At 39.0% G+C, this 19,837-nt stretch overlaps 5 protein-coding genes across 5 annotated transcripts; all 5 read left to right on the forward strand.

The window, feature by feature from the left end:
- Positions 1 to 6,257: 6,257 nt before the first annotated feature.
- Positions 6,258 to 7,255, forward strand: LOC147933253 (uncharacterized). The gene is made up of 2 exons (XM_087477356.1): positions 6,258 to 6,393; positions 6,465 to 7,255. Exons 1-2 carry the CDS (start codon positions 6,258 to 6,260, stop codon positions 7,253 to 7,255), a joined length of 927 nt encoding a protein of 308 aa, XP_087333482.1.
- Positions 7,256 to 8,455: 1,200 nt separating this feature from the next.
- Positions 8,456 to 9,223, forward strand: LOC147933254 (uncharacterized). The gene is made up of 3 exons (XM_087477357.1): positions 8,456 to 8,815; positions 8,861 to 8,954; positions 9,042 to 9,223. Exons 1-3 carry the CDS (start codon positions 8,456 to 8,458, stop codon positions 9,221 to 9,223), a joined length of 636 nt encoding a protein of 211 aa, XP_087333483.1.
- Positions 9,224 to 12,609: 3,386 nt separating this feature from the next.
- LOC104754455 (uncharacterized) lies at positions 12,610 to 15,217 on the forward strand. Its single transcript, XM_087477359.1, has 6 exons — positions 12,610 to 12,641; positions 12,728 to 13,985; positions 14,102 to 14,266; positions 14,352 to 14,360; positions 14,447 to 14,976; positions 15,049 to 15,217. The coding sequence occupies exons 1-6, from the start codon at positions 12,610 to 12,612 to the stop codon at positions 15,215 to 15,217; spliced, it is 2,163 nt and encodes a 720-aa protein (XP_087333485.1).
- A 29-nt stretch (positions 15,218 to 15,246) lies between these two features.
- On the forward strand, positions 15,247 to 16,201 carry LOC147933255 (uncharacterized). The gene is made up of 3 exons (XM_087477909.1): positions 15,247 to 15,326; positions 15,416 to 15,521; positions 15,608 to 16,201. Exons 1-3 carry the CDS (start codon positions 15,262 to 15,264, stop codon positions 16,199 to 16,201), a joined length of 765 nt encoding a protein of 254 aa, XP_087334035.1. The 5' UTR covers positions 15,247 to 15,261.
- Positions 16,202 to 16,385: 184 nt separating this feature from the next.
- On the forward strand, positions 16,386 to 18,463 carry LOC104754446 (uncharacterized). Its single transcript, XM_087477360.1, has 7 exons — positions 16,386 to 17,004; positions 17,092 to 17,299; positions 17,389 to 17,474; positions 17,560 to 17,667; positions 17,760 to 18,011; positions 18,098 to 18,136; positions 18,218 to 18,463. The coding sequence occupies exons 1-7, from the start codon at positions 16,387 to 16,389 to the stop codon at positions 18,461 to 18,463; spliced, it is 1,557 nt and encodes a 518-aa protein (XP_087333486.1). The 5' UTR covers position 16,386.
- Positions 18,464 to 19,837: the final 1,374 nt, after the last annotated feature.

Below are 19,837 nucleotides of genomic sequence, written 5' to 3' on the forward strand. Positions count from 1 at the left end.
GGAAGTCCGTACGGTCGAGTCTCTCGAGATGGATCTTGATCGACAAGATTGGAACCCGTGAAGCATCACCTCGTTAAAAACCTTAACATAGAAAACCTCATGGGACAAAACTATGTTTAGGGAAAAAGAATGTGATGTCCACGGATTAGGAAAGTGAATCAAGGATGAGTCAAGTCTACGAGCCCAAGTTTGCTATGAATGTGTTCGCAAACCTTGGGGCAGCCTTTGTGAAAATGTCAGCCAATTGGTCTCCACTCCGAGTGTGACACGGTAAGACTACTCCTTCTTTTATCTTCTCACGAACCTTGTGGCAATCTACTTCAATGTGTTTGGTTCGCTCGTGAAAAACTGAGTTGGTGGCAATATGAATCACCGCTTCATTGTCATAGTGCATAGTAATCGGTTGTCTTGTCTCAACACCGAGATCCTTGAGTAGTCCTTTCAACCATGTCAATTCACTCGTTAGCTTCCTCATTTCTCGATATTCAGCCTCTGCACTTGAACATGAGACCACCTTTTGCTTCTTTGATTTCCAAGTCACCAAGTTGCCTCCTACAAACGTACAGTATCCGGTGGTGGACCGTTTGTCCAATGTATCGCTTGCATAGTCAGCATCACAGTAGCCTACTAACTCTGTGTTGGAATTCTTGCCCATCCAGATGCCTTGACTCGGGTGTCCTTTGAGATAGCTTAGAATCTGTTCCACCATGCTCCATTGGTACTTAGTTGGAGCTTTCATATGTTGAGTCACCTGATTCACAGCATAACATATGTCAGGTCAGGTGATGGTAAGATATATCAACTTACCTACAAGTCGTCGATATCATGTGACGTCCTCGTATGGCTCATCCATCGGTTCCTTCGGCTTGCCTTCCTGGGCTCTAATACTCTCCCCCTTTTGCTTGAGCTGATAATCCTCATCGAGGGGTGTGAGAGCCGGTTTGGCCGCAAGTTTACATGTTTCAGCCAACAAATCGAGAGTATACTTTCGTTGGGATAGGAATAAGCCTTCCGGGGAACGACATATTTCGATCCCAAGAAAGTATTTCATCTCTCCAAGATCTTTAATATCAAATACAGACTTAAGGAAGAGTTTGATATCGGAGATACCGTCCTTGTTGTCACCGGAGATGATGATATCATCGACATAAATCAAAACAACTACAATGCCAAGGTCACTTTGTAGTGTAAACAAGGTGTGATTAGCTTTAGACCGGCAAAACCCATGATCCTTCAGGGTAGAACTAAGCTTGTGGTACCAAGCTCGCGGAGACTGCTTGAGGCCATAGATGGCTTTACGAAGGTGGAGAAATTTCCCGGGGGCAACAATATCTTCAAGACTCGGTGGTGGAGTCATGTAGACTTCATCTTCGAGTTCGCCTTGGAGAAAAGCGTTCTTGATGTCCATTTGCCATAAGTCCCACGATAGATTGGTGGCCAAGGAAAAAACTACCCGAACCGTATGTAACTTTGCCACTGGAGCGAATATCTCCTTGTAATCCGTTCCATATGTTTGAGTGAACCCGCGAGCTACCAGCCGAGCTTTATACCGTTCGATATCTCCATTACTCAAGTACTTGATGGTGAAGACCCACTTGGAACTAACAGCCTTCTTGCCTTTAGGTAAATCCAATTCATCCCAAGTATGATTCTTAATCATAGCACCAGTCTCGTCCTGAACAGCTCCCAACCATTCATCATGATCTTTGGCTTCCTCATATGTTTGAGGAATCCACTTATCCGCAATCTTGCCAAAGAAGTCCCGATGTTCTTCGGGGAGAAGCTCAAGTGAACAGACCGCTTGGAGTGGATGAGCCACAGCTTGACTATTGTAGTAAACGCTTTAATCTTTCCGATGAGACTTAATGCGTTCACTTCTACGTAACACAGGATGTTCCACCTCTTGGTCGTCCAAGGCTGTGACATTGTCTTCAGCCGTCTCGTCATCGTGTTATGTTGCCTCCCGAGACTTATAAACCTCTATAGAAGGTAGCAAGACCATAAAAGCTGCGTACATCACTAACTGATTTCGGGACAGGCCAATCTCTAATAGCTTTCACTTTATCTTCATCAACATAAATCCCTTCTTCTCCAACAACAAAACCCAAGAAGAGCAACTTATTGGTGCTGAATGTACATTTTTTCAGATTAATGTACAACTTATTTTCTTCTAAGACCTGCAACACTTGTCTCACATGCTCCATATGATCTTCTTTTGTTTTACTGTATATCAAAATTTCATCGAAATAAACCACCACAAAAGAACCTGTAAACGGACGAAGAACTTGATTCATTAGCCGCATGAAGGTACTAGGGGCGTTTGACAGCCCAAATGGCATCACCAGTCACTCATACAATCCATCTTTGCTCTTAAAAGCTGTCTTCCATTCGTCTCCATGCCTAATTAAAATTTGATGGTATCCACTGCGAAGATCTATCTTAGAAAAAACTTTAGAACCAGTTAACTCGTCAAGCATGTCGTCCAATCTAGGAATAGGGAAACAATACTTGATAGTTATCTTGTTGATAGCTCTGCTATCTGCACATCCGCCATTGATTTCCTTTCTTAGGAACAAGAAGGACTGGCACTGCACAAGGACTCATACTTTCAAGAATGAACCCTTCCCTTAACAGATTTTCAATTTGTTCCCTCAAAATCACATTTTCTTTAGGACTCATACGGTAATGGGGAAGGTTTGGTAAGCTTGATCCTGGAATAAGGTCAATCTGATGCTGAATGTTGCGCATAGGAGGTAATTCTTGTGGTAACTCATCTGCAATTAGCTCCTTGAAATCTTGCAGAATCTCTAGTATTTCTTTTGGAGTCGTTACTTCTTATGTTATAACACTGATCAGCCCTTTAATCACAACCGGACAGATACATTCAGATTCTTTTATTGCTTCACCTAGCTCTCTTTCACTATCTGTCAATACCAAGAAGTTAGAATTTTTCCTCCCTGAATTCTGATCAAGGTGTGAAACAGGAGCCATAGCAATCTTGTGCCCATTCCATGAAAACATTAACACATTATCTCTTCCTCGATATGTAACGTCATTATCTTACTTCCAAGGACGACCAAGTATGATACAACAAACATCCATGTCAAGAAAATCACCTAATACCTCTTCTTTGTAATGTTTTCCAATGGAGATGGGAACCTTACAAGACAGTGTCACTCGATATCGAGAGCCTTTACTCACCCATCCTAAAGCATATGGCTTCTCAAGTGGCGTTGTGGGTAACTTTAGATATTCAACCAGTTTATGAGAAACTAGGTTTTCTGTGCTACCATTATCCACAATCAAGTTGCAGACTTTGTCGTGAACACCTTGTTCTGAACAATTTTTTTGCTGTCCTTCTTCCTTAGATAATAGCAAGACCCTTTCAAGTACAATGTTTATCATCTCATTCGATTCTTCTTCAGCAAACTAGACACCTGCATATTTATCCTCTTCTTCATGTTCTTCTTCCTCCTCTAGCAAAGCTATAGTCTCCTACTCGGACAAACATTTGATTTGTGACCTTGTCCTTGACAGCGGAAACACTTGTCGATGGATGGTCTCGCATAAGTGTTACTTTGCTTCTAGATTGGTGCTTTATTCGGCTGAGCATTATTAGAACCATTGTTAGAACTTCCAGCTCCTTTGTTCCCAAGGATAGTATCCTTTGTTACTGCACTCTTCTCCTTATCGCCTATTAATTCAGAATTATTCTGAGGTGAATATCTTCTGAAAGAAGTGAATTTGCAAGGAGATTTCTCAATTAACTCAGCTTTCAAAGCTAGGCTAGAAGCCTCTTGCACAGTCCATACAGTTTGTAAACCCATCTTCTCTTGAATAGAACTCTTTAACCCACTGATATATCTTGCCACTTTCTGATTTTCTGTCTCTCCAAGATCATTACGCTCACAAAACCGCAGAAACTCTGCTGTATACTCTGTCACAGTCCTTTTTCCTTGAACACATTCAATATACATCTTATAGAGAATCTGTTCATAGTCCTCTGGTAAGAACCTATCCATCATGAACTGTTTCATCCGCCTCCATGTCTTGACTGGTCCCTTTCTTTGTTTTTGCCTCTAAATAACAAGTTTATCCCAACACACAGCAGCAGTACTCTTCAGCCTAATTGCCACCATCTTAACTTGCTTGTTTTCAGGGACACCCATGACTTCAAAGAACCTATCAACGCTTATTTGCCAATCTAGAAAATCTTCAACACCCATAGTTCCATAGAACAATGGAATGTCAGCCTTTACACGGTAGTCATGATTATTTTGTCGATTCCTTTGCTCAACTTCATCCTCCACAACTTCTTCTTCATCAGAACTTGAACTCTCATGAATAACAGCACGATTGTTGTCCACTCTTGGGATTACTCTTCCCCTGTTTCTATGCTGATTTTCATTAAGCCTAACTTGTTCTCCTTCTCTGCCTCTTTGTGGATTTGCGTTGTTGATACCGTTTCTAATCTCAGTTGTCAGGTTCGTCATCCCAGTTGTCATATTCGCCATATGGTCAGTCAAAGCAGTTAGGGCCATGGTAATAGCCTCGGTAAAACCCTGCAAGTCTGCTTTGGTCACAGATTGATCCCCCATAGCTGATCAAGCTTTGAAAAAGAAACAGGAGAAAGCCTGCTCTGATACCACTTGACGCAGTCGGAAACTCTAGGATTAGCAAGCACTAAACCTAGTTAGAAATCAAGTTCTCAAGCGTGAACTTGATTAAGAGAAACTCTGGAAATCCACCAGATTAGAGAAGAAAACTCGCTGCTTTTTATTAATTAGAATCAAAAACTGTATTTCCAATAACCTAGACTCTCTCTATATATAGAGAAGAAACCCAAAACCCAAAATAGAAAACTCTAAACAGAAATAGAAAACTAACATAAGTAGATATCAAAAGAAAAGTTAAATTCACTAAATCCTCCCTACATCACTAAGAATGTAAAATAATTAATCTCGACAATTATTGTGATTATTAATTTTAAAATGGAAACATTGATAACTGAAAATGAATATATTCTTATTTTTGCAATTAAATTCAGAGACATAACCCTTATAACTATAAATAAACTTAATACCCAAAAAAGTTAGAATATATCTAAAATGAGTGATTATTAGATTATACAAAATTGTTATAGTTACTTGATAAATTATAAAGATAAATCTGATCTTTATAACAAACAAAAACACATATTGCAATAAATTATAACATTTTATAATTTTTTTTCATTATGCTAACATATTTCACGGGTAGAATGTATATTTTGGCTAATATGTTTAGATTATGGAATTTTATTATTTTTTTAATAATATTTTTAAATAATATTCCATCATTTATAGAAAATATTAACAAACTCATTAACTCAAAAGATTTAAATAGTCTAATTGAAAATACTAAATTAATAAATTAGATTATTTCTAGAAAATTTAGTTTGAAATCCGATTATTATTATCATAAAATATTAAATTAATAAATATATGTTGTTATGGTTCTACAAGAAACATACAAATTTTGCCGAATTGTGTGGGTCTGCCAGTAACGAGATCACTAATCAAAATCACATATTAGCCTAGTTATTAAGCACAAAGAAGATCAATTATTCATCAATGTAAAAGTCAAGAAGAAGGAACGAAGAAAACCATGATGGCGGCTGCGAAGGGTGAGCTTATGGTTTCGAATACGGGGGGGGGGCATGATACGGCTATGTTGGACATCAGAGATGGTGGGAGGCCACCAGGGGATCCACTGGATAGGCCGATGGCATGGCTACAGAAAGTAGTGGGTAGTACTCTTGGTGGGATGCCGAGACCGGAGGATGTTTTGGATGACAAGTTCGTGACTGAGCGGATTTGTTTGGCGTTTCCTAATGGGGAGGATGGTGAACCAGTGATTACTATCAGGGAGGAGGTATTAACAGTTATGCAGGGGTTGTGGAAGAAGTGCATGATTGTTAAAGTGTTAGGTTGGAATGTCTCATTCTTGGTGTTGAGTAGGCGCTTGCGAGAATTGTGGAAGCCTGCGGGGGCTATGTATGTGATGGATCTACTTCGACAATTCTTTATTATCCATTTTGAACTGGAGGAGGAATACATGGCGGCACTCACAGGAGGACCCTGGATAGTGTTTGGTAGTTACCTTATGACGCAAGCATGGTCCCCTGAGTTTGACCCGGTACGCGATAAGATCATAAAGACGCCGGTGTGGATCTGTTTGGAAATCTATCACTGACTTTTTACCATCGGTCCACTCTGATGAGTATCGCACAAGGTTTGGGGAAGCCGGTTAAGGTGAATCTTACAACTTTACAGTTTGAGAGGACTCGTTTTGCCAGGGTTTGTGTGGAAGTTAACATGACGAAGCTGCTTAAGGGCATGGTGATGGTGAATGGTGAGAGATACTTTGTGTATTATGAGGGTTTGGAAACTATTTGTTCTCAATATGGGATGTACGACATTTAGTTCATACGTGTCCTCAGTTAGCTCAGGTGCGGAGTCCGGTTGAGGTGCCATCGACGGTGGTTGTGGAATCTAGTGGGGAATGGTCCAATGATGATGGTTTTACAACTGTAAGCCGTATGGGGAGGAAATCAAAGTCAGGGGATGCGCAAGTGAATTTTCCAGTGGTGCAACGGGAAACCGTCCAAGGACTGAATCTCTGGGAGATCCCACTTAATAAGGTTTTTGGAAATATTGCCATTTCTAACAAATTTGTTGCATTAGAAGTCGATATGGTATCTCGTGATAAACGAGAAGTTGATGTTTTTGTGGAAGAGAATAAGGAGAATGACATTACCCTGGATCTTCTACAAAAAGGGAAGGGTGTTGAGCAAGGTAACGGAAAGTTATTGGGTGGGATTTCGGAGAAATCACCAAGTGAATTTTCAGGTGTGTTTAAAGAGACCCCTCGTGGACCTGGTAAAATGTCTGATCGGAATTGGCCCAAGTTTAATGGGCCTAAACCAAAGATTAAGCCTAGTTGGCCAGTGAGGGGGTTAATTTTTGATACGAGTAGAGGCACTGTTGAACTCTCTGAATTGGGGAAGAGGTTGTGTATGGAGACGGAGAGCATTGGTCGTCTGGATGGAATTGTGGTTCAAGATAGCAGACATTTGACTGCTATAGAGTCTTTGGTGCATTCCGATGGTGATGGAGGAACCACTTCTCCTCGAATTTTGGTGGGTGATCCTGGCGTTGGAGATAACTCTATGCAGATCCTTCTGACGGAAACACCGGAGGGGAACTGCATATGACAAGACGCCCCAGTGATTCAATTTCAACTTTTTTTCCTCATAATAATGATGAATTCATGTTTTGGAATTGTCGGGGGCTAATAAACCCACTTTTCGGAGATCGATCTGATATATTTTGAAGAAGTGGAAAACATATGTTCTTGCTCTGTTTGAAACACATTTTTAGGGGGATAAAGCTTAGCGGATTTGTCAAGGGTTGGGGTTTCATAATGATTTTTGAGTAGATGCAGTTGGCCAAAGTGGAGGACTTTGGTTGTTATGGAAGTCAGGATTAGGTGATGTGACGATCATCTATTCGTCGGATCAGTTTATTCATACTAGATTTGTTTTGGGGATGGATAGCTTATACATTATTGCTGTGTATGCTGCAGCAACTGCAAGTCGGTGTAGTGGCTTATGGGGTCTGCTGAAAGATGAGATACAAAGTATCACTGAGCCGGTCATTGTGGGGGGTGAATTTAACACTATTGTCAGGTTTGATGAGAGGTCCGGTGGGAATGGCAAGTTATCATCAGACTTGCTTGCCTTTGGGAACTGGATTAATGATCTCTTTCTCATTGCATGGGTTTTAAGGATAACCAATTCACGTGGCGCAGAGGTCGTGTGTTGAGTACCTTTGTTGCTTAGAGATTAGATCAGATTTTCTGTTCTGCTCACACTCGTTTGAAGTGACAAGACGCCGTGGTAACTCATCTCCCGTTTCTATCATCAGACCATGCTCCACATTACATTCAATTATGCCTAGAGCCTAAGAAGGATCCGCGAAGGAGACCTTTCCACTTTGAGGCAACATGGCTTCAACACAAGGGGTTCAAGGATTTGCTTGTGAGTTCGTGGGATAATGGATTGTCCACCCCACAAGTTTTGCAAGCGCTGCAAATGAAGTTGAAACGTTGGAACATGGAGGTATTTGGAGATGTACATAAGCGTAAAGATGAGTTGATGCAGAAATTGAAAGTATTTCAGGATTTGTTGGAGATAGCTCAAACAGATGACTTACTCAGTGAAGAAGAAAATCTACTTAAGGAGTTTGATGAGGTATTGGCGCACGAAGAGGTTATCTAGTTTCAGAAATCAAAAGAGAAACTGACTGTGCTTGGGGATCGAAATACAACATATTTCCACACTTTGACTGTGATTAGAAGAAGGAGGAACATGATAGAGATGTTGAAGGATAATGTAGGATGATGGATTTCAGATATGGAGGAGTTAGAGAAGCTAGCGGTTGGCTACTATACTCTTCTTCATTCTTTGGATGATGTTGATGAGGTTGTTGAGGGATTACTTACTGGTGGCTTTCCGATGTTATCCCGGGTGGAAGAAGCAGCATTATGTGCACTCGTTCTGTGTTCAGAGGTGGAGAACTCAATACGCAGTATGGGTAGGGTTAAAGCGCTGGGTCCAGATGGATATCAACCTGTTTTTTATCATGACTGTTGGGATACTGTTGGTGATTCGGTTACTCGTTTTGTGTTGCCGTTTTTTAAAACTGGTCAGTTACCTACTGGTATGAATGATGTGCTCGTGGCTTTGATTGCAAAAGTAGAGAAGCCTGAGACAGTATAACAGTTTCGGCCAAATTGTTTATGTAATTTTTTGTTCAAGATCATTACTAAGCTCATGGTGATCCCGGAAAGGTTGAGTACGGATAACGTTGTGGTGGTACAGGAGGCGGTTCATTCCATGAGACGGAAACAGGGTAGGAAATGATGGATGTTGCTCAAGCTGGACTTAGAGAAAGCCTATGATTGTATACGATGGGACTTTCTTGATGATACTCTTACAGCAGTGAACCTTCCAGCTATTTGGGTACAATGGATCATGCAGTGCGTTACTGGTCCCTCCATGACTCTGCTGTGGAATGGAGAGAAGACTGATTCGTTTACACCTCAGTGGGGACTTCGTCAGGGTGACCCCCCTTTCACCATATATGTTTGTGCTTTGTATAGAAAGACTGTGTCACGTTGATTGACTCATTGGTGGGAGCAAGAGAGTGGAAACCTATTAGTTTATCTCGTGGGGGTCCAAAGTTGTCCCATATATGCTTTGCCGATGACCTTATCTTTTTTGCTGAAGTATCGGTGGCTCAGATCCATGTGATTAGGAATGTTCTTAACCGGTTTTGTGTGGCGTCGTGACAGAAGATTAGTTTGGAGAAATCCAAAATTTTCTTCTCTAATAATGTTTATCGCGATTTGGAGAGAATGATCTCGGAGGAGAGTGGGATCAGAGTAACGCGGGATGTGGGAAAGTACGTAGGCATGCTAGTTTTGCAGAAACAGAAAATTAAGGAGACATTTGGGGAGATTCTTGCTAGAGTATCATCCCGATTGTCGGGTTGGAAAGGGCAGATGCTGAGCTTGGCGGGAAGGGTGACTTTAACTAAATCAGTTCTCTCATCAATCCCAATCTATTCCATGAGTACTATTGCATTGCCAATGACTACTCTTGATGGTTTGGATAAGGTTTCTAGAACGTTTTTGTGGGGTGGAACTACTGGACAGCGTAAACTGCACCTACTGGCGTGGAAGAAGGTTTGTTTGCCAAAGAGGGAGGGTGGTTTAGGGAATCGTTCAGCAAGAATGATGAACAAAGCTCTCTTAGCTAAGGTGGGATGGAGATTAATGAATGATTAGACTAGTTACAGGCTCAGGTGTTACAGAGCAAATACAAAGTTAAGGAGCTTCAGGATCGGTCCTGGACAATCCCTAAACCCAGTTGGTCCTCTACATGGAGGAGTCTTATCTCGGGTATTCAAGATGTTATTTATCCAAGCGTGAGTTGGGTAGTGGGTGATGGTAAGACCATCCGTTTATGGGCAGATAGGTGGCTTAGGAATCTACCACTCAGTGACTGTTTGACAGGGGGTTTGCCACCATGGTCTGATTCTCTTCGGGTTTGTGACTTGTAGCGTAATGGTATAGGTTGGTTGCTAGATCATATCGTCCCTTATGTTCCAGAGACTATCAAATTGCATCTCGGAGCTGTGGTCGTGGACACTGTGACAGGAGCACGAGACATACTCTCTTGAGGTGAGGATTCCAATGGGTTATTCTCAGTATGCTCAGCCTATAGTCTTCTTACACAGATTCATACACCGAGACAGTATTTGGGATTGTTCTTTGACCGCATTTGGAGTGTTGTTGCACCAGAAAGGGTCAGAGTATTCCTCTGGCTGGGGGCAAATCAGGTGATTATGACCAACATGGAGTGTCAACGAAGACATCTCTTTGATAGTGGTGTTTGTCAAGTCTGTAAGGGGGGTGAAGAATCGATCATACATGTGCTTCGCGACTGTCCAACAATGTCAGGTGTCTGGAACAGGATAGTGCCTCGCTAGAGAAGAGGTAATTTCTTTGCAATATCTTTGTTGGGCTGGCTCTATGAAAACTTAAGTGAGTCCTCAGTAGTAGGAGGTTGTTCTTGGTCCACCATGTTTGCAATGACTGTTTGGTGGGGCTGGAAGTGGAGATGTGGTAATGTATTTTTGGTTAGTGGTAAATGCAGAGACCGTGTGAAGTTTCTTAAGGAGACATCTTTGGAGGTTTTCAACGCCACCTTAATTACTGAAGGTCATCGGACGATAGCTGGCAGAGTGGAGCGATTGATTTCCTGGCATAAACCGAGTGTAGGTTGGTTCAAATTAAACATAGATGGCGCGTCAAGAGGGAATCCGGGTGTTTCTACGGCAGGAAGAGTCTTGCGTAATGAGAATGGGGAGTGGTGTGGATGGTTTGTATTGAACATTGGTATATGCTCTGCACCGTTGGCTGAGTTGTGCGGTGTCTACTACGAGCTTTATGGCTTGGGAGTGCAAGATGGTTTGAGTGGAGTTAGAGGTTGATTCAGAGATGGTTGTTGGTTTTTTCAAAACAGGGCTTAGTGATTCTCACCCCCTGTCCTTCATATTACGTATGTGCTATGGTTTTTGATCTAGGGACTAGATAAATACATATATAGGAATTATAGGAACTTCTATAATAAGGGTTTAAGTCAAAATCAGACGTTTAAATCTTGTATGTACTGTACATGGTCAAAGTAATGAGGATTTTTGTCAAATTATACATTATTTAAGTCACAAATACATATATAATTCTGTTTTAGACAGCTAATTTCTTGTATATACATGTTTGAGTTATAGTACAAAGGATGAGTATACTATATCATTTGAAGATTGCAACTTCCATGTTAAATTTTCAATTCGGATTGAAAACATTTAATCTATATCTCCTTACAACCGGAAAATGTAGTTTAGACAAATCCCTTTTCACTACAAGAAAAACTGTTATTAATAGCACATAAGGATAGCACGGTTTTTGTAACTGATATGGTTGATTATAATTATTATATAATGGCATTTTCTAAACGTGGTGATAGAAATCGGACAAGCGGGAGGCTAAAAATAATTATTCCGCCAATACTTAGAACAAAAAATTAGAAACTAAAAAGACACTTAGCTCGTCAAAACATTTCCCCCTTTTCTCAAAACCTAAACATTTCCCCCTTTTCACTTAGCTCGTCAAACTTGCGGAAGGTCTTTCTCACAGCCACTTTTTCAATTTCATCCTTCTTAATCACTCACAATATCTGTCGATTTTGGGACTGAGGCCGTCTAAACCACTCAAAGTATCCATTGATTTTGGGACTGAGACTCCAATCGAAGGTATGAAAACTCTCAATCAAAGGTCTTTGGGCGTAGTTTACTCTCAATCGAATGTTATGTGTTCTCTAAATGTTTGAAAGTTTCGATTTTTAGGGTTTTGATGTGAAAGTTTTGATTTTGAGGGTTTTCGAGTTTTAGCAAAATTGGAGATTGGAAAACACACAATTATTGGTTTCGGAAGTTTGGATTTATACGATTTTAGTTGGATTTATACAATGTATACAACCATATTTGTTTATATATTGACTCTGATTTTTTTTTCTCTTTGCTTTGCAAGTGTGGTCGATTGTTTTCAGGGGATTCAAGCTACTCTTTTGGTAATTGTATTCACCCGACAGGTCAGTACAGTATTGTGGCTTTCCCTCTTTTGTTTGGTGGTTGATTTAAGTATTACACTGTTGTGACTCTGCGTTTTTCTGGTCTTGCATATGAACTATATGCTTAGTTGTTTGTTTTGTTAAACATAGCTATATATACAGTGATTTGTATTAGCTATATTGGTTTGACTCTGTGGTTGAATTATGATTCTATTAAGTAGTACACTGTTGTGACTCTGTGTTTGTCTGGTCTTGCATATGAACTATATGCTTAGTTGTTTGTTTTGTCAAACATAGCTATGTATACGGTGATTTGTCTTAGCTATATTGGTTGAATTGTTGTATTAAATGTTTTACTAAGGTAAGAACATAAAATGGTGGACAAGGCATGGGTACATTTGTGCAGGTATGGAGTTCAATTTTATATTTTGGTTTGATTGTGAGACTGTATAGTTTTAAACATAATTTAGGGTTTTTATATTTGAAATAAAGAGCTGATCCTGCTTATGAGAGTGGTGCTTGGAGTTTTGTTCGCTCTGTGTCTGCGGCATTAGGAGACACGAACGTCATAGTATGTCCATGCATAGACTATCGTAATGTAGATCGTCATGAGATCAGTGAAGTAGTCGGCCATCTTGTAACAAGAGGAATGGATGAGGTTTACAAGCTACAGACAGATTGGTATCATCATGGAGAAGTTACTTCAGGGACTGTGGGTGAAGCAAAGAAGCATCATTGGAGTGATGAAATTTATGATTTATACAGAGCTGTGGAAAATGTAGATTCAGAAATGGTTAGTAAGGATGACTTGGGTGAGATTGCAGAGGTTGAGGACAAGAAAGAAGATGAGTTCCTTGCTAAGTTTCGAGATGCTGAAACACCACTATATGGAAGCTGTGAAAATCATAGCAAGCTATCTGCTATTGTTTCACTTTTTAGACTGAAGACACAAAATGAATGGTCTGACAAGAGTTTCAATGATCTACTTGAGACATTGACTGGAATGTTGCCTGCGGATAATGTCCTCCATACATCTTTATACGAGGTGAAACAATTCTTGAAGTCGTTTGATATGGGCTATGAAAAAATTCATGCTTGTGTAAATGATTGTTGTCTGTTCAGAAAGAAGTACAAGAAGCTTCAAAATTGTCCAAAATGCAATGCCTCACGATGGAAGATTAACCTGCAAACTAGTGAAATAAAGAAAGGTGTCCCTCAGAAAGTTTTGCGGTATTTTCCGATCATCCCACGGTTAAAAAGAATGTTCAGATCGGAGGAAATGGCAAAGGATCTAAGATGGCATTTTAATAACAAGAGTAGTGATGGAAAACTGTGCCACCTTATAGATTATGTGACATGGGATCAAATGAATGATAAATATCCAGTTTTTGCTGCTGAAGAAAGGAATATAAGACTTGGACCTTCCACAGATGGATTTAATCCATTCGACATGAAGAATAGTAGGTATAGTTGTTGGCCTGTCCTGTTAGTAAATTATAATTTGCCTCCTCACCTATATATGAAGAAAGAAAACATCATGCTTATTCTACTTATTCCTGGTCCACACCAGCCTGGAAATAGTATTGATATATACTTAGAACCCCTTATTGATGATCTGTGTCATCTTTGGACCATTAGTGATTTTCCTGCATATGGAAATCTTGATGGATGTAAAGTGAAGGGTAAAATGGGATGCCCTGTGTGTGGGAAACACACAGATAGTACTTGGTTGAAGTTCTGTAGGAAGCATGTATATTTGTCATAGAAAGGGTCTGCCACCAACATGGGAGAAAACGTCGGGTATTATCAGGTGTAGATATATCCAGAATTCTAAAAAGTTTCAGAAATGATTATGGAAATGCTAAGAGATCTAGTAGGAAGAGAAAAAAGCCTGGTTGTGTTGGGTTAGATTCTGATGGTGAGGATATAACTAGTGAATCAGAGGAGGATGAGGAAGAAGTTGAAATAGACGAGGATGAGTTATCAAGATGGAAGAAACGGTCAATATTTTTCAGACTGCTGTATTGGGAGGTATGACCAAATGTTACATCTTGTAATCAATATTTTCTATTTAACTTGTATTGAACTCTGACATTGATAGTTTTTTCCTTCTCAGGAACTACCAGTACGAAAAATTTGGATGTAATGCATGTAGAGAGAAATGTGGCTTCAAGTATTGTATCTACATTGTTACATTGTGGAAAATCAAAGGATGGTCTGAATGCTCGTAAGGATTTGGAAGTCCTTGGTATTAGGAAAGATTTGCATCCTAGGATCCATGGAAAAAGAACATACCTTCCGGCAGCACCTTGGTCTTTATCCAAGACAGAGAAAAAAATATTTTGTAAGCGTCTTATTGGATTTAAAGGTCCTGATGGGTATTGTTCAAATATATCAAGGGGAGTTTCACTGGAGGACTGCAAGATTATTGAACTCAAATCACATGATTATCATGTGTTGATGCAGCAACTTCTTCCAGTTGCAATGGGAGGTCTATTACCTAAAGGTCTCAGGATTGCAATTTCATGGATATGCACATTTTTCAACCATTTATGTCAGCGAGTTATTGATAGGGAACAACTGTTGGTAATGGAAAAAGATATTGTGGAAACTCTCTACATGTTTGAACGGTTTTTTCCTCCAAGCTTCTTCGACATTATGGTGCACTTGACAGTTCATCTTGGAAGTGAAGCTAGACTTGGTGGACCTGTCCATTTTAGATGGATGTACCCATTTGAAAGGTTAGTATATTATTTTGTGAATATGTTACAAATTTCTTATGTCGTGTTGCTTATCTTACTTATTTTGCATAGGTACATGAAAGTTCTAAAAAATTTTGTAAGAAACCCAGCAAGACCAGAAGGGTGTATAGCTGAGTCTTACCTTGCAGAAGAGTGCATGCAGTTTTGCAGTAACTTTCTGAAAAAGACCACCAACGTTGAGGAAAAACCAGAAAGAAATATGAGAACCAGTCTATTCTAGTGGGTCGTCCAATCTCTGCAGCTACTCCAATTACTCTTACGGAAATGGACATGAAAATAGCACATATGGCTGTCATTCACAATATGGCTATTGTAGATCCGTTTGTAGAGTAAGTATCTCTGCAATTTTACTTTAAATTATTAAATAATTAAGAGTACATGAATATATATTGATGCACGCTTTTTAATGATTATGAAGCATGCACTTACAATATCTCCAAGACACAAATGCAAGATGCAGACGTGATGCAACATTTTTATGGAGTTTGCATAATCAGAAATTTGCATCTTGGTTGAAAGAGCAAGCATGTTTTAATTGAGCTTATGTTGTTTATGGGATTTCTAGTTTACAACTCTTTATGTGTTTGACTTATTTGTTTTATTTTGGTAGGTTTCTATGGATTCTAAAGTACATGAAGAAACGCTAAAGTGGTTTGCCTATGGTCCACGTTGTACTGCAAGATCATATACTGGTTATATAGTGAATGGACAACGGTTTCATACTAGCTCATTTGATAGGCAAACTCAGAACAGTGGGGTTTTTTATGAGGCAACTGCGATGTGTAGATCCAGTGTAAAAGATATTTCACATGTCGTTGATTGGGTTTCATACTACGGAACAGTTAGTGATATTATTCTGTTGGATTATCATGTGTTCTATGTTCCTTTGTTCCGATATCAGTGGGCAGTTAGAGGTAATGGAGTGAAAGTAGAAGATGGGTTCACGTTTGTTAACCTGAATCAGAGTCAGGTCTCCTTTCTAAAGGATCCATACATATTAGCCTCTCAAGCCAAACAAATATTTTATTCAAGAGACAATGAATCATCCAATTGGTATGTTGTTATGAAGGGTCCATCAAGAAGATACAGTGAGGAAGATGTTGAAGATGCAGATCTTGGATTATTGCCACCAGTTGCGGATATTGATATTGACATGGAGGAAGCTCAAAATGCTAGGACTGATTGTGAAGGCATATATGTGTGAATGTTTCTTTGTCTGATTTATATATGCTTTTAGTCTGTGCTTGAAGTATATGCTTTAATTCTATGCTTGGTCTGTTTTATATGATTTAAGTCTATGTTTTAATTCAATGCTTGGTCTGTTTTATATGATTTAAGTCTATGCTTTAATTCTATATGCTTGTTCATTGTCATTTTAGGTGAATTAAGATGGCCCCAAATAGGAAGACAAGAGGAAGAAAGAAGAAGGTTGTGGACAATGACGAGCCAGAGTTTGTTTGTACTTTGGAACCTAAAAATTTAGAACCAGATGAACCTACAAAGAAGAAGGTTGTGGACAATGACGAGCCAGATCAGCAATCACAACATATGGAAAGACCAGATCATGAAGTGAATGAGGAACAAAATGACGAACAACATGCTGCGGGATTGAATGAGGAACAAAATGACGAACAACATGCTGCGGGATTGAATGAGGAACAAAATGACGAACAACATGCTGCGGGATTGAATGAGGAGCAAAATGACGAACAACATGCTGCAGGATTGAATGAGGAAGAACTTGAAGGTGAGGTTGAATTATCTGGAGATCATGATTGTAGGCCTAAGAAAAAACAGAGAGGACCAACAAGGATGAAAAACATAGCTAAGGATTCCAATACTCGGGAACATGTTCAATTCACTGAAATGGGAGAGCCTTATGGTCGGGGGTCGGTTAAGCTGTCATCATACTTAGGTACATTGGTAAGAGAGCATGTACCTATCATTATTGAAGACTGGAGGAAAGTAAGTGAAGAACTGAGAACAGTTTTATGGAAATCAATTCAGGTATCGTTGTCGTTATATTTTTAAGAGTTATTATATTTATCTTAAAAACTCAAGTATATGAAATGGGATGTTTATAAATGAATGCAGGCAAGGTTCGATGTCGATGATGACTATCAAAAGGTTGCATTGCTAAAGCAAATGGGATGTTTATGGAGAGCATATAAAGCACGAATTGTTCAAAAGATAAATACAGCTAAGACAAACCAACAAAGGATAAATCTGCGTCCAAAAAATATTTCTCCAACAGAATGGCAGAAATTTGTCAAATTCAAAACAAGTCAAGCTTTTAAGATATTACCTTGTATTAACATATATTAATTACATAGTAGACTATTAACATATATTAATTACATAGTAGACTATTAACATTCGTATGGTAGGTCGTGAGTGATCAATATAAGAAACGAAGGAGCATGCAGATTCCTCATACTTGTAGTCGTAAAGGGATGGTTAGACTCGCTGAAGAAATGGTTAGTTTTTAATAACATGTATAATATTGCTTATATTATAAGCTCATTACTATTGTTCATAACACCCTATTCGTTTGATACATAGAAAGAGGAAAGCTCAGATCCATCTGAAGTCACAAGACTAAAGGTGTGGGTGAAGTCGCATACCAAGAAAGATGGTATGCCCGTGAATACAAATGCAGCGGCAAAGTTTGTAAGTTGTAAAGTTTTATTTAAATGATTTATGCATTTTGGATTAACTCTATGTGGTATGTTTTCAATTTGTTTTTATGTCTTTATTTGTAGAGAAAAACAGCTGAACTAGTTGATACCCAGCCTGAATCAAATTCAACAAATCCTAAAGATGATCTCCTTTCACAACTACTAGGCACTGATAATCCTGGGAGGCTAAGGGCAATGGGGAGAGGCATGAGTATGTCCAAGTTAGCGTGTTTCCAAGTTAAGAACAAGAATATGGCTGAAATGCAAGCGAAACAAGTTCTATTGCTACAAACAGTAAAAGAACTACGAGAGGAGATTGCCGAAATTAAAAACAAAGTAAGCAAAAATTTTACACATTCAACAAGGACTTAAATATATTCGTTTATTTCAATACCTACTTTAATCATTAAAACACATTACAGAAACACGAGCCTGGAGTCGGTGAGAACTCAGCTGCAAGAGTAAGTACTTCATGAGGATTTTACATTGTATTTCAAACTTTTCTGCATCCGACTCAGGTACATGATAATTTTTTTTTGTAGACTGTTAACAGAGGAAAATCCCAACCAAAGTGTGTGTTGGTTGATTGGGCTGGTACAGATGACAATGTTGTTGAGGGTCTTGTTCTTTCAACAGATCCAGCTGACTTTGTTAATGACATTCCCTTAGGCCCTAATCATATTAAAGTTTTGGTTGAAACGGCTATCAAACCAGATGCGTATCTATGGAAACCTGCAATTAATGTGTTCAACATTGAGCAAGCTGTTGGGTTAGTCATTCTAATTTGAGGGTTGGCTGAGATATCGTTTATGACGGCTGAGTTATAATTAATCATGACTGAGTTATTAAAATAGATTGATAAAACACCACAACATAGAAAGTTCATATCAATTCCAAAAAAAAAAAAACAACGGAGCTTGACTAATCTCACAGATACTTGTTCAAGCTCTCAAACTTCTTCTCCAGCGCGTCATATTTCTTTTCCAAATACAAGATCATTTCTTCTTGAATCTCGATGCGCTTCTTGGATGCATCCAAGTCCTGCTTCATCTCATTCTTCTCCTCCTGAATAACCCTAAACTCTTCGCGCACTGCATCAGTCCACCACTTCCTGAAACCGCAGCCTTGACCAGGACCCTTACAAATAGCACATAATTCATATTAGACTAAAAAAAAATTCAGAAGCAGAACAGAAAACTCAAAAATAAGAGTACAAAAATCTTTACATCTGTGATGTCATACGGACAACTGAAATAACGTTCTCCTCTCGTGGTAGGATCATTAGAAGTGGCAACGAGAAGCACCGCACCGCAATTACACCCGATTGGAACGCCCTTGTCTCGCCTCCGGATTTCGCCGTACCTCATTTTCATATTTATTTCATTATGATTCAGCTCCTACAGTTCCACAAACACAATATTAAGATAATGCTTTGAGATTTCAGATAGTCCAGAGATCTACCTCAGCTAGTGCTTCAGAAGCAGATTTCTCATCAGCCCTGGAGTTGCCGCCGTAGATATCTCTATTTGCCATCATCTTGACTCGATCTCGATTACTGAAGCAATAAATCACAACAAATCTCATAATTTATACTAAAACAATATATCGAACGATGTCGTTTGACAGTAATATACTTGAAGGCTGAGTTGTGTTCTTTACACGACTGACTTAGGATAGTTAGTTAAATTAACAACTATATTATGGCTGACATATGCAACGGCCATAATAATGGTGTTACGGCTGAGTTATCCGACAGCCACCCTATTAATTTATTATATACCCGCTCGGAAATGCAAAGAGGGTTGTTGGGGAGACGCAAACAATAATTATGTTTCTTGTTATCATCCATACGCTTAATAAAAATATTTTAAACGATTTATTATTAAAAATAAATTCAAAAATTTGAATTCAAATTTTTCATGTATTTTTATTTATTATTAAAAAAGGGGCCAGTAATTTGACTAAGTAGTGGCTGAATTATTGACTTAAACGGCTGAGTTATGAGATATTTGTAAAATAAGGTTATTATAACTCAAAATTAAAATTTAGAATGGCAAAATGAATATTACTATTATTATAACCAATAAAAATAATAATTATAGACAAAAAGAGTGATTTTTACACATTCTGATCAAAATGTGTCAAACATACCAAAACATGTC

The sequence above is a fragment of the Camelina sativa genome, chromosome 12 (genome assembly GCF_030686135.1).
Source record: "Camelina sativa cultivar CO46 ecotype springtype chromosome 12, ASM3068613v1".
Taxonomy (NCBI): Eukaryota; Viridiplantae; Streptophyta; class Magnoliopsida; order Brassicales; family Brassicaceae; genus Camelina; species Camelina sativa.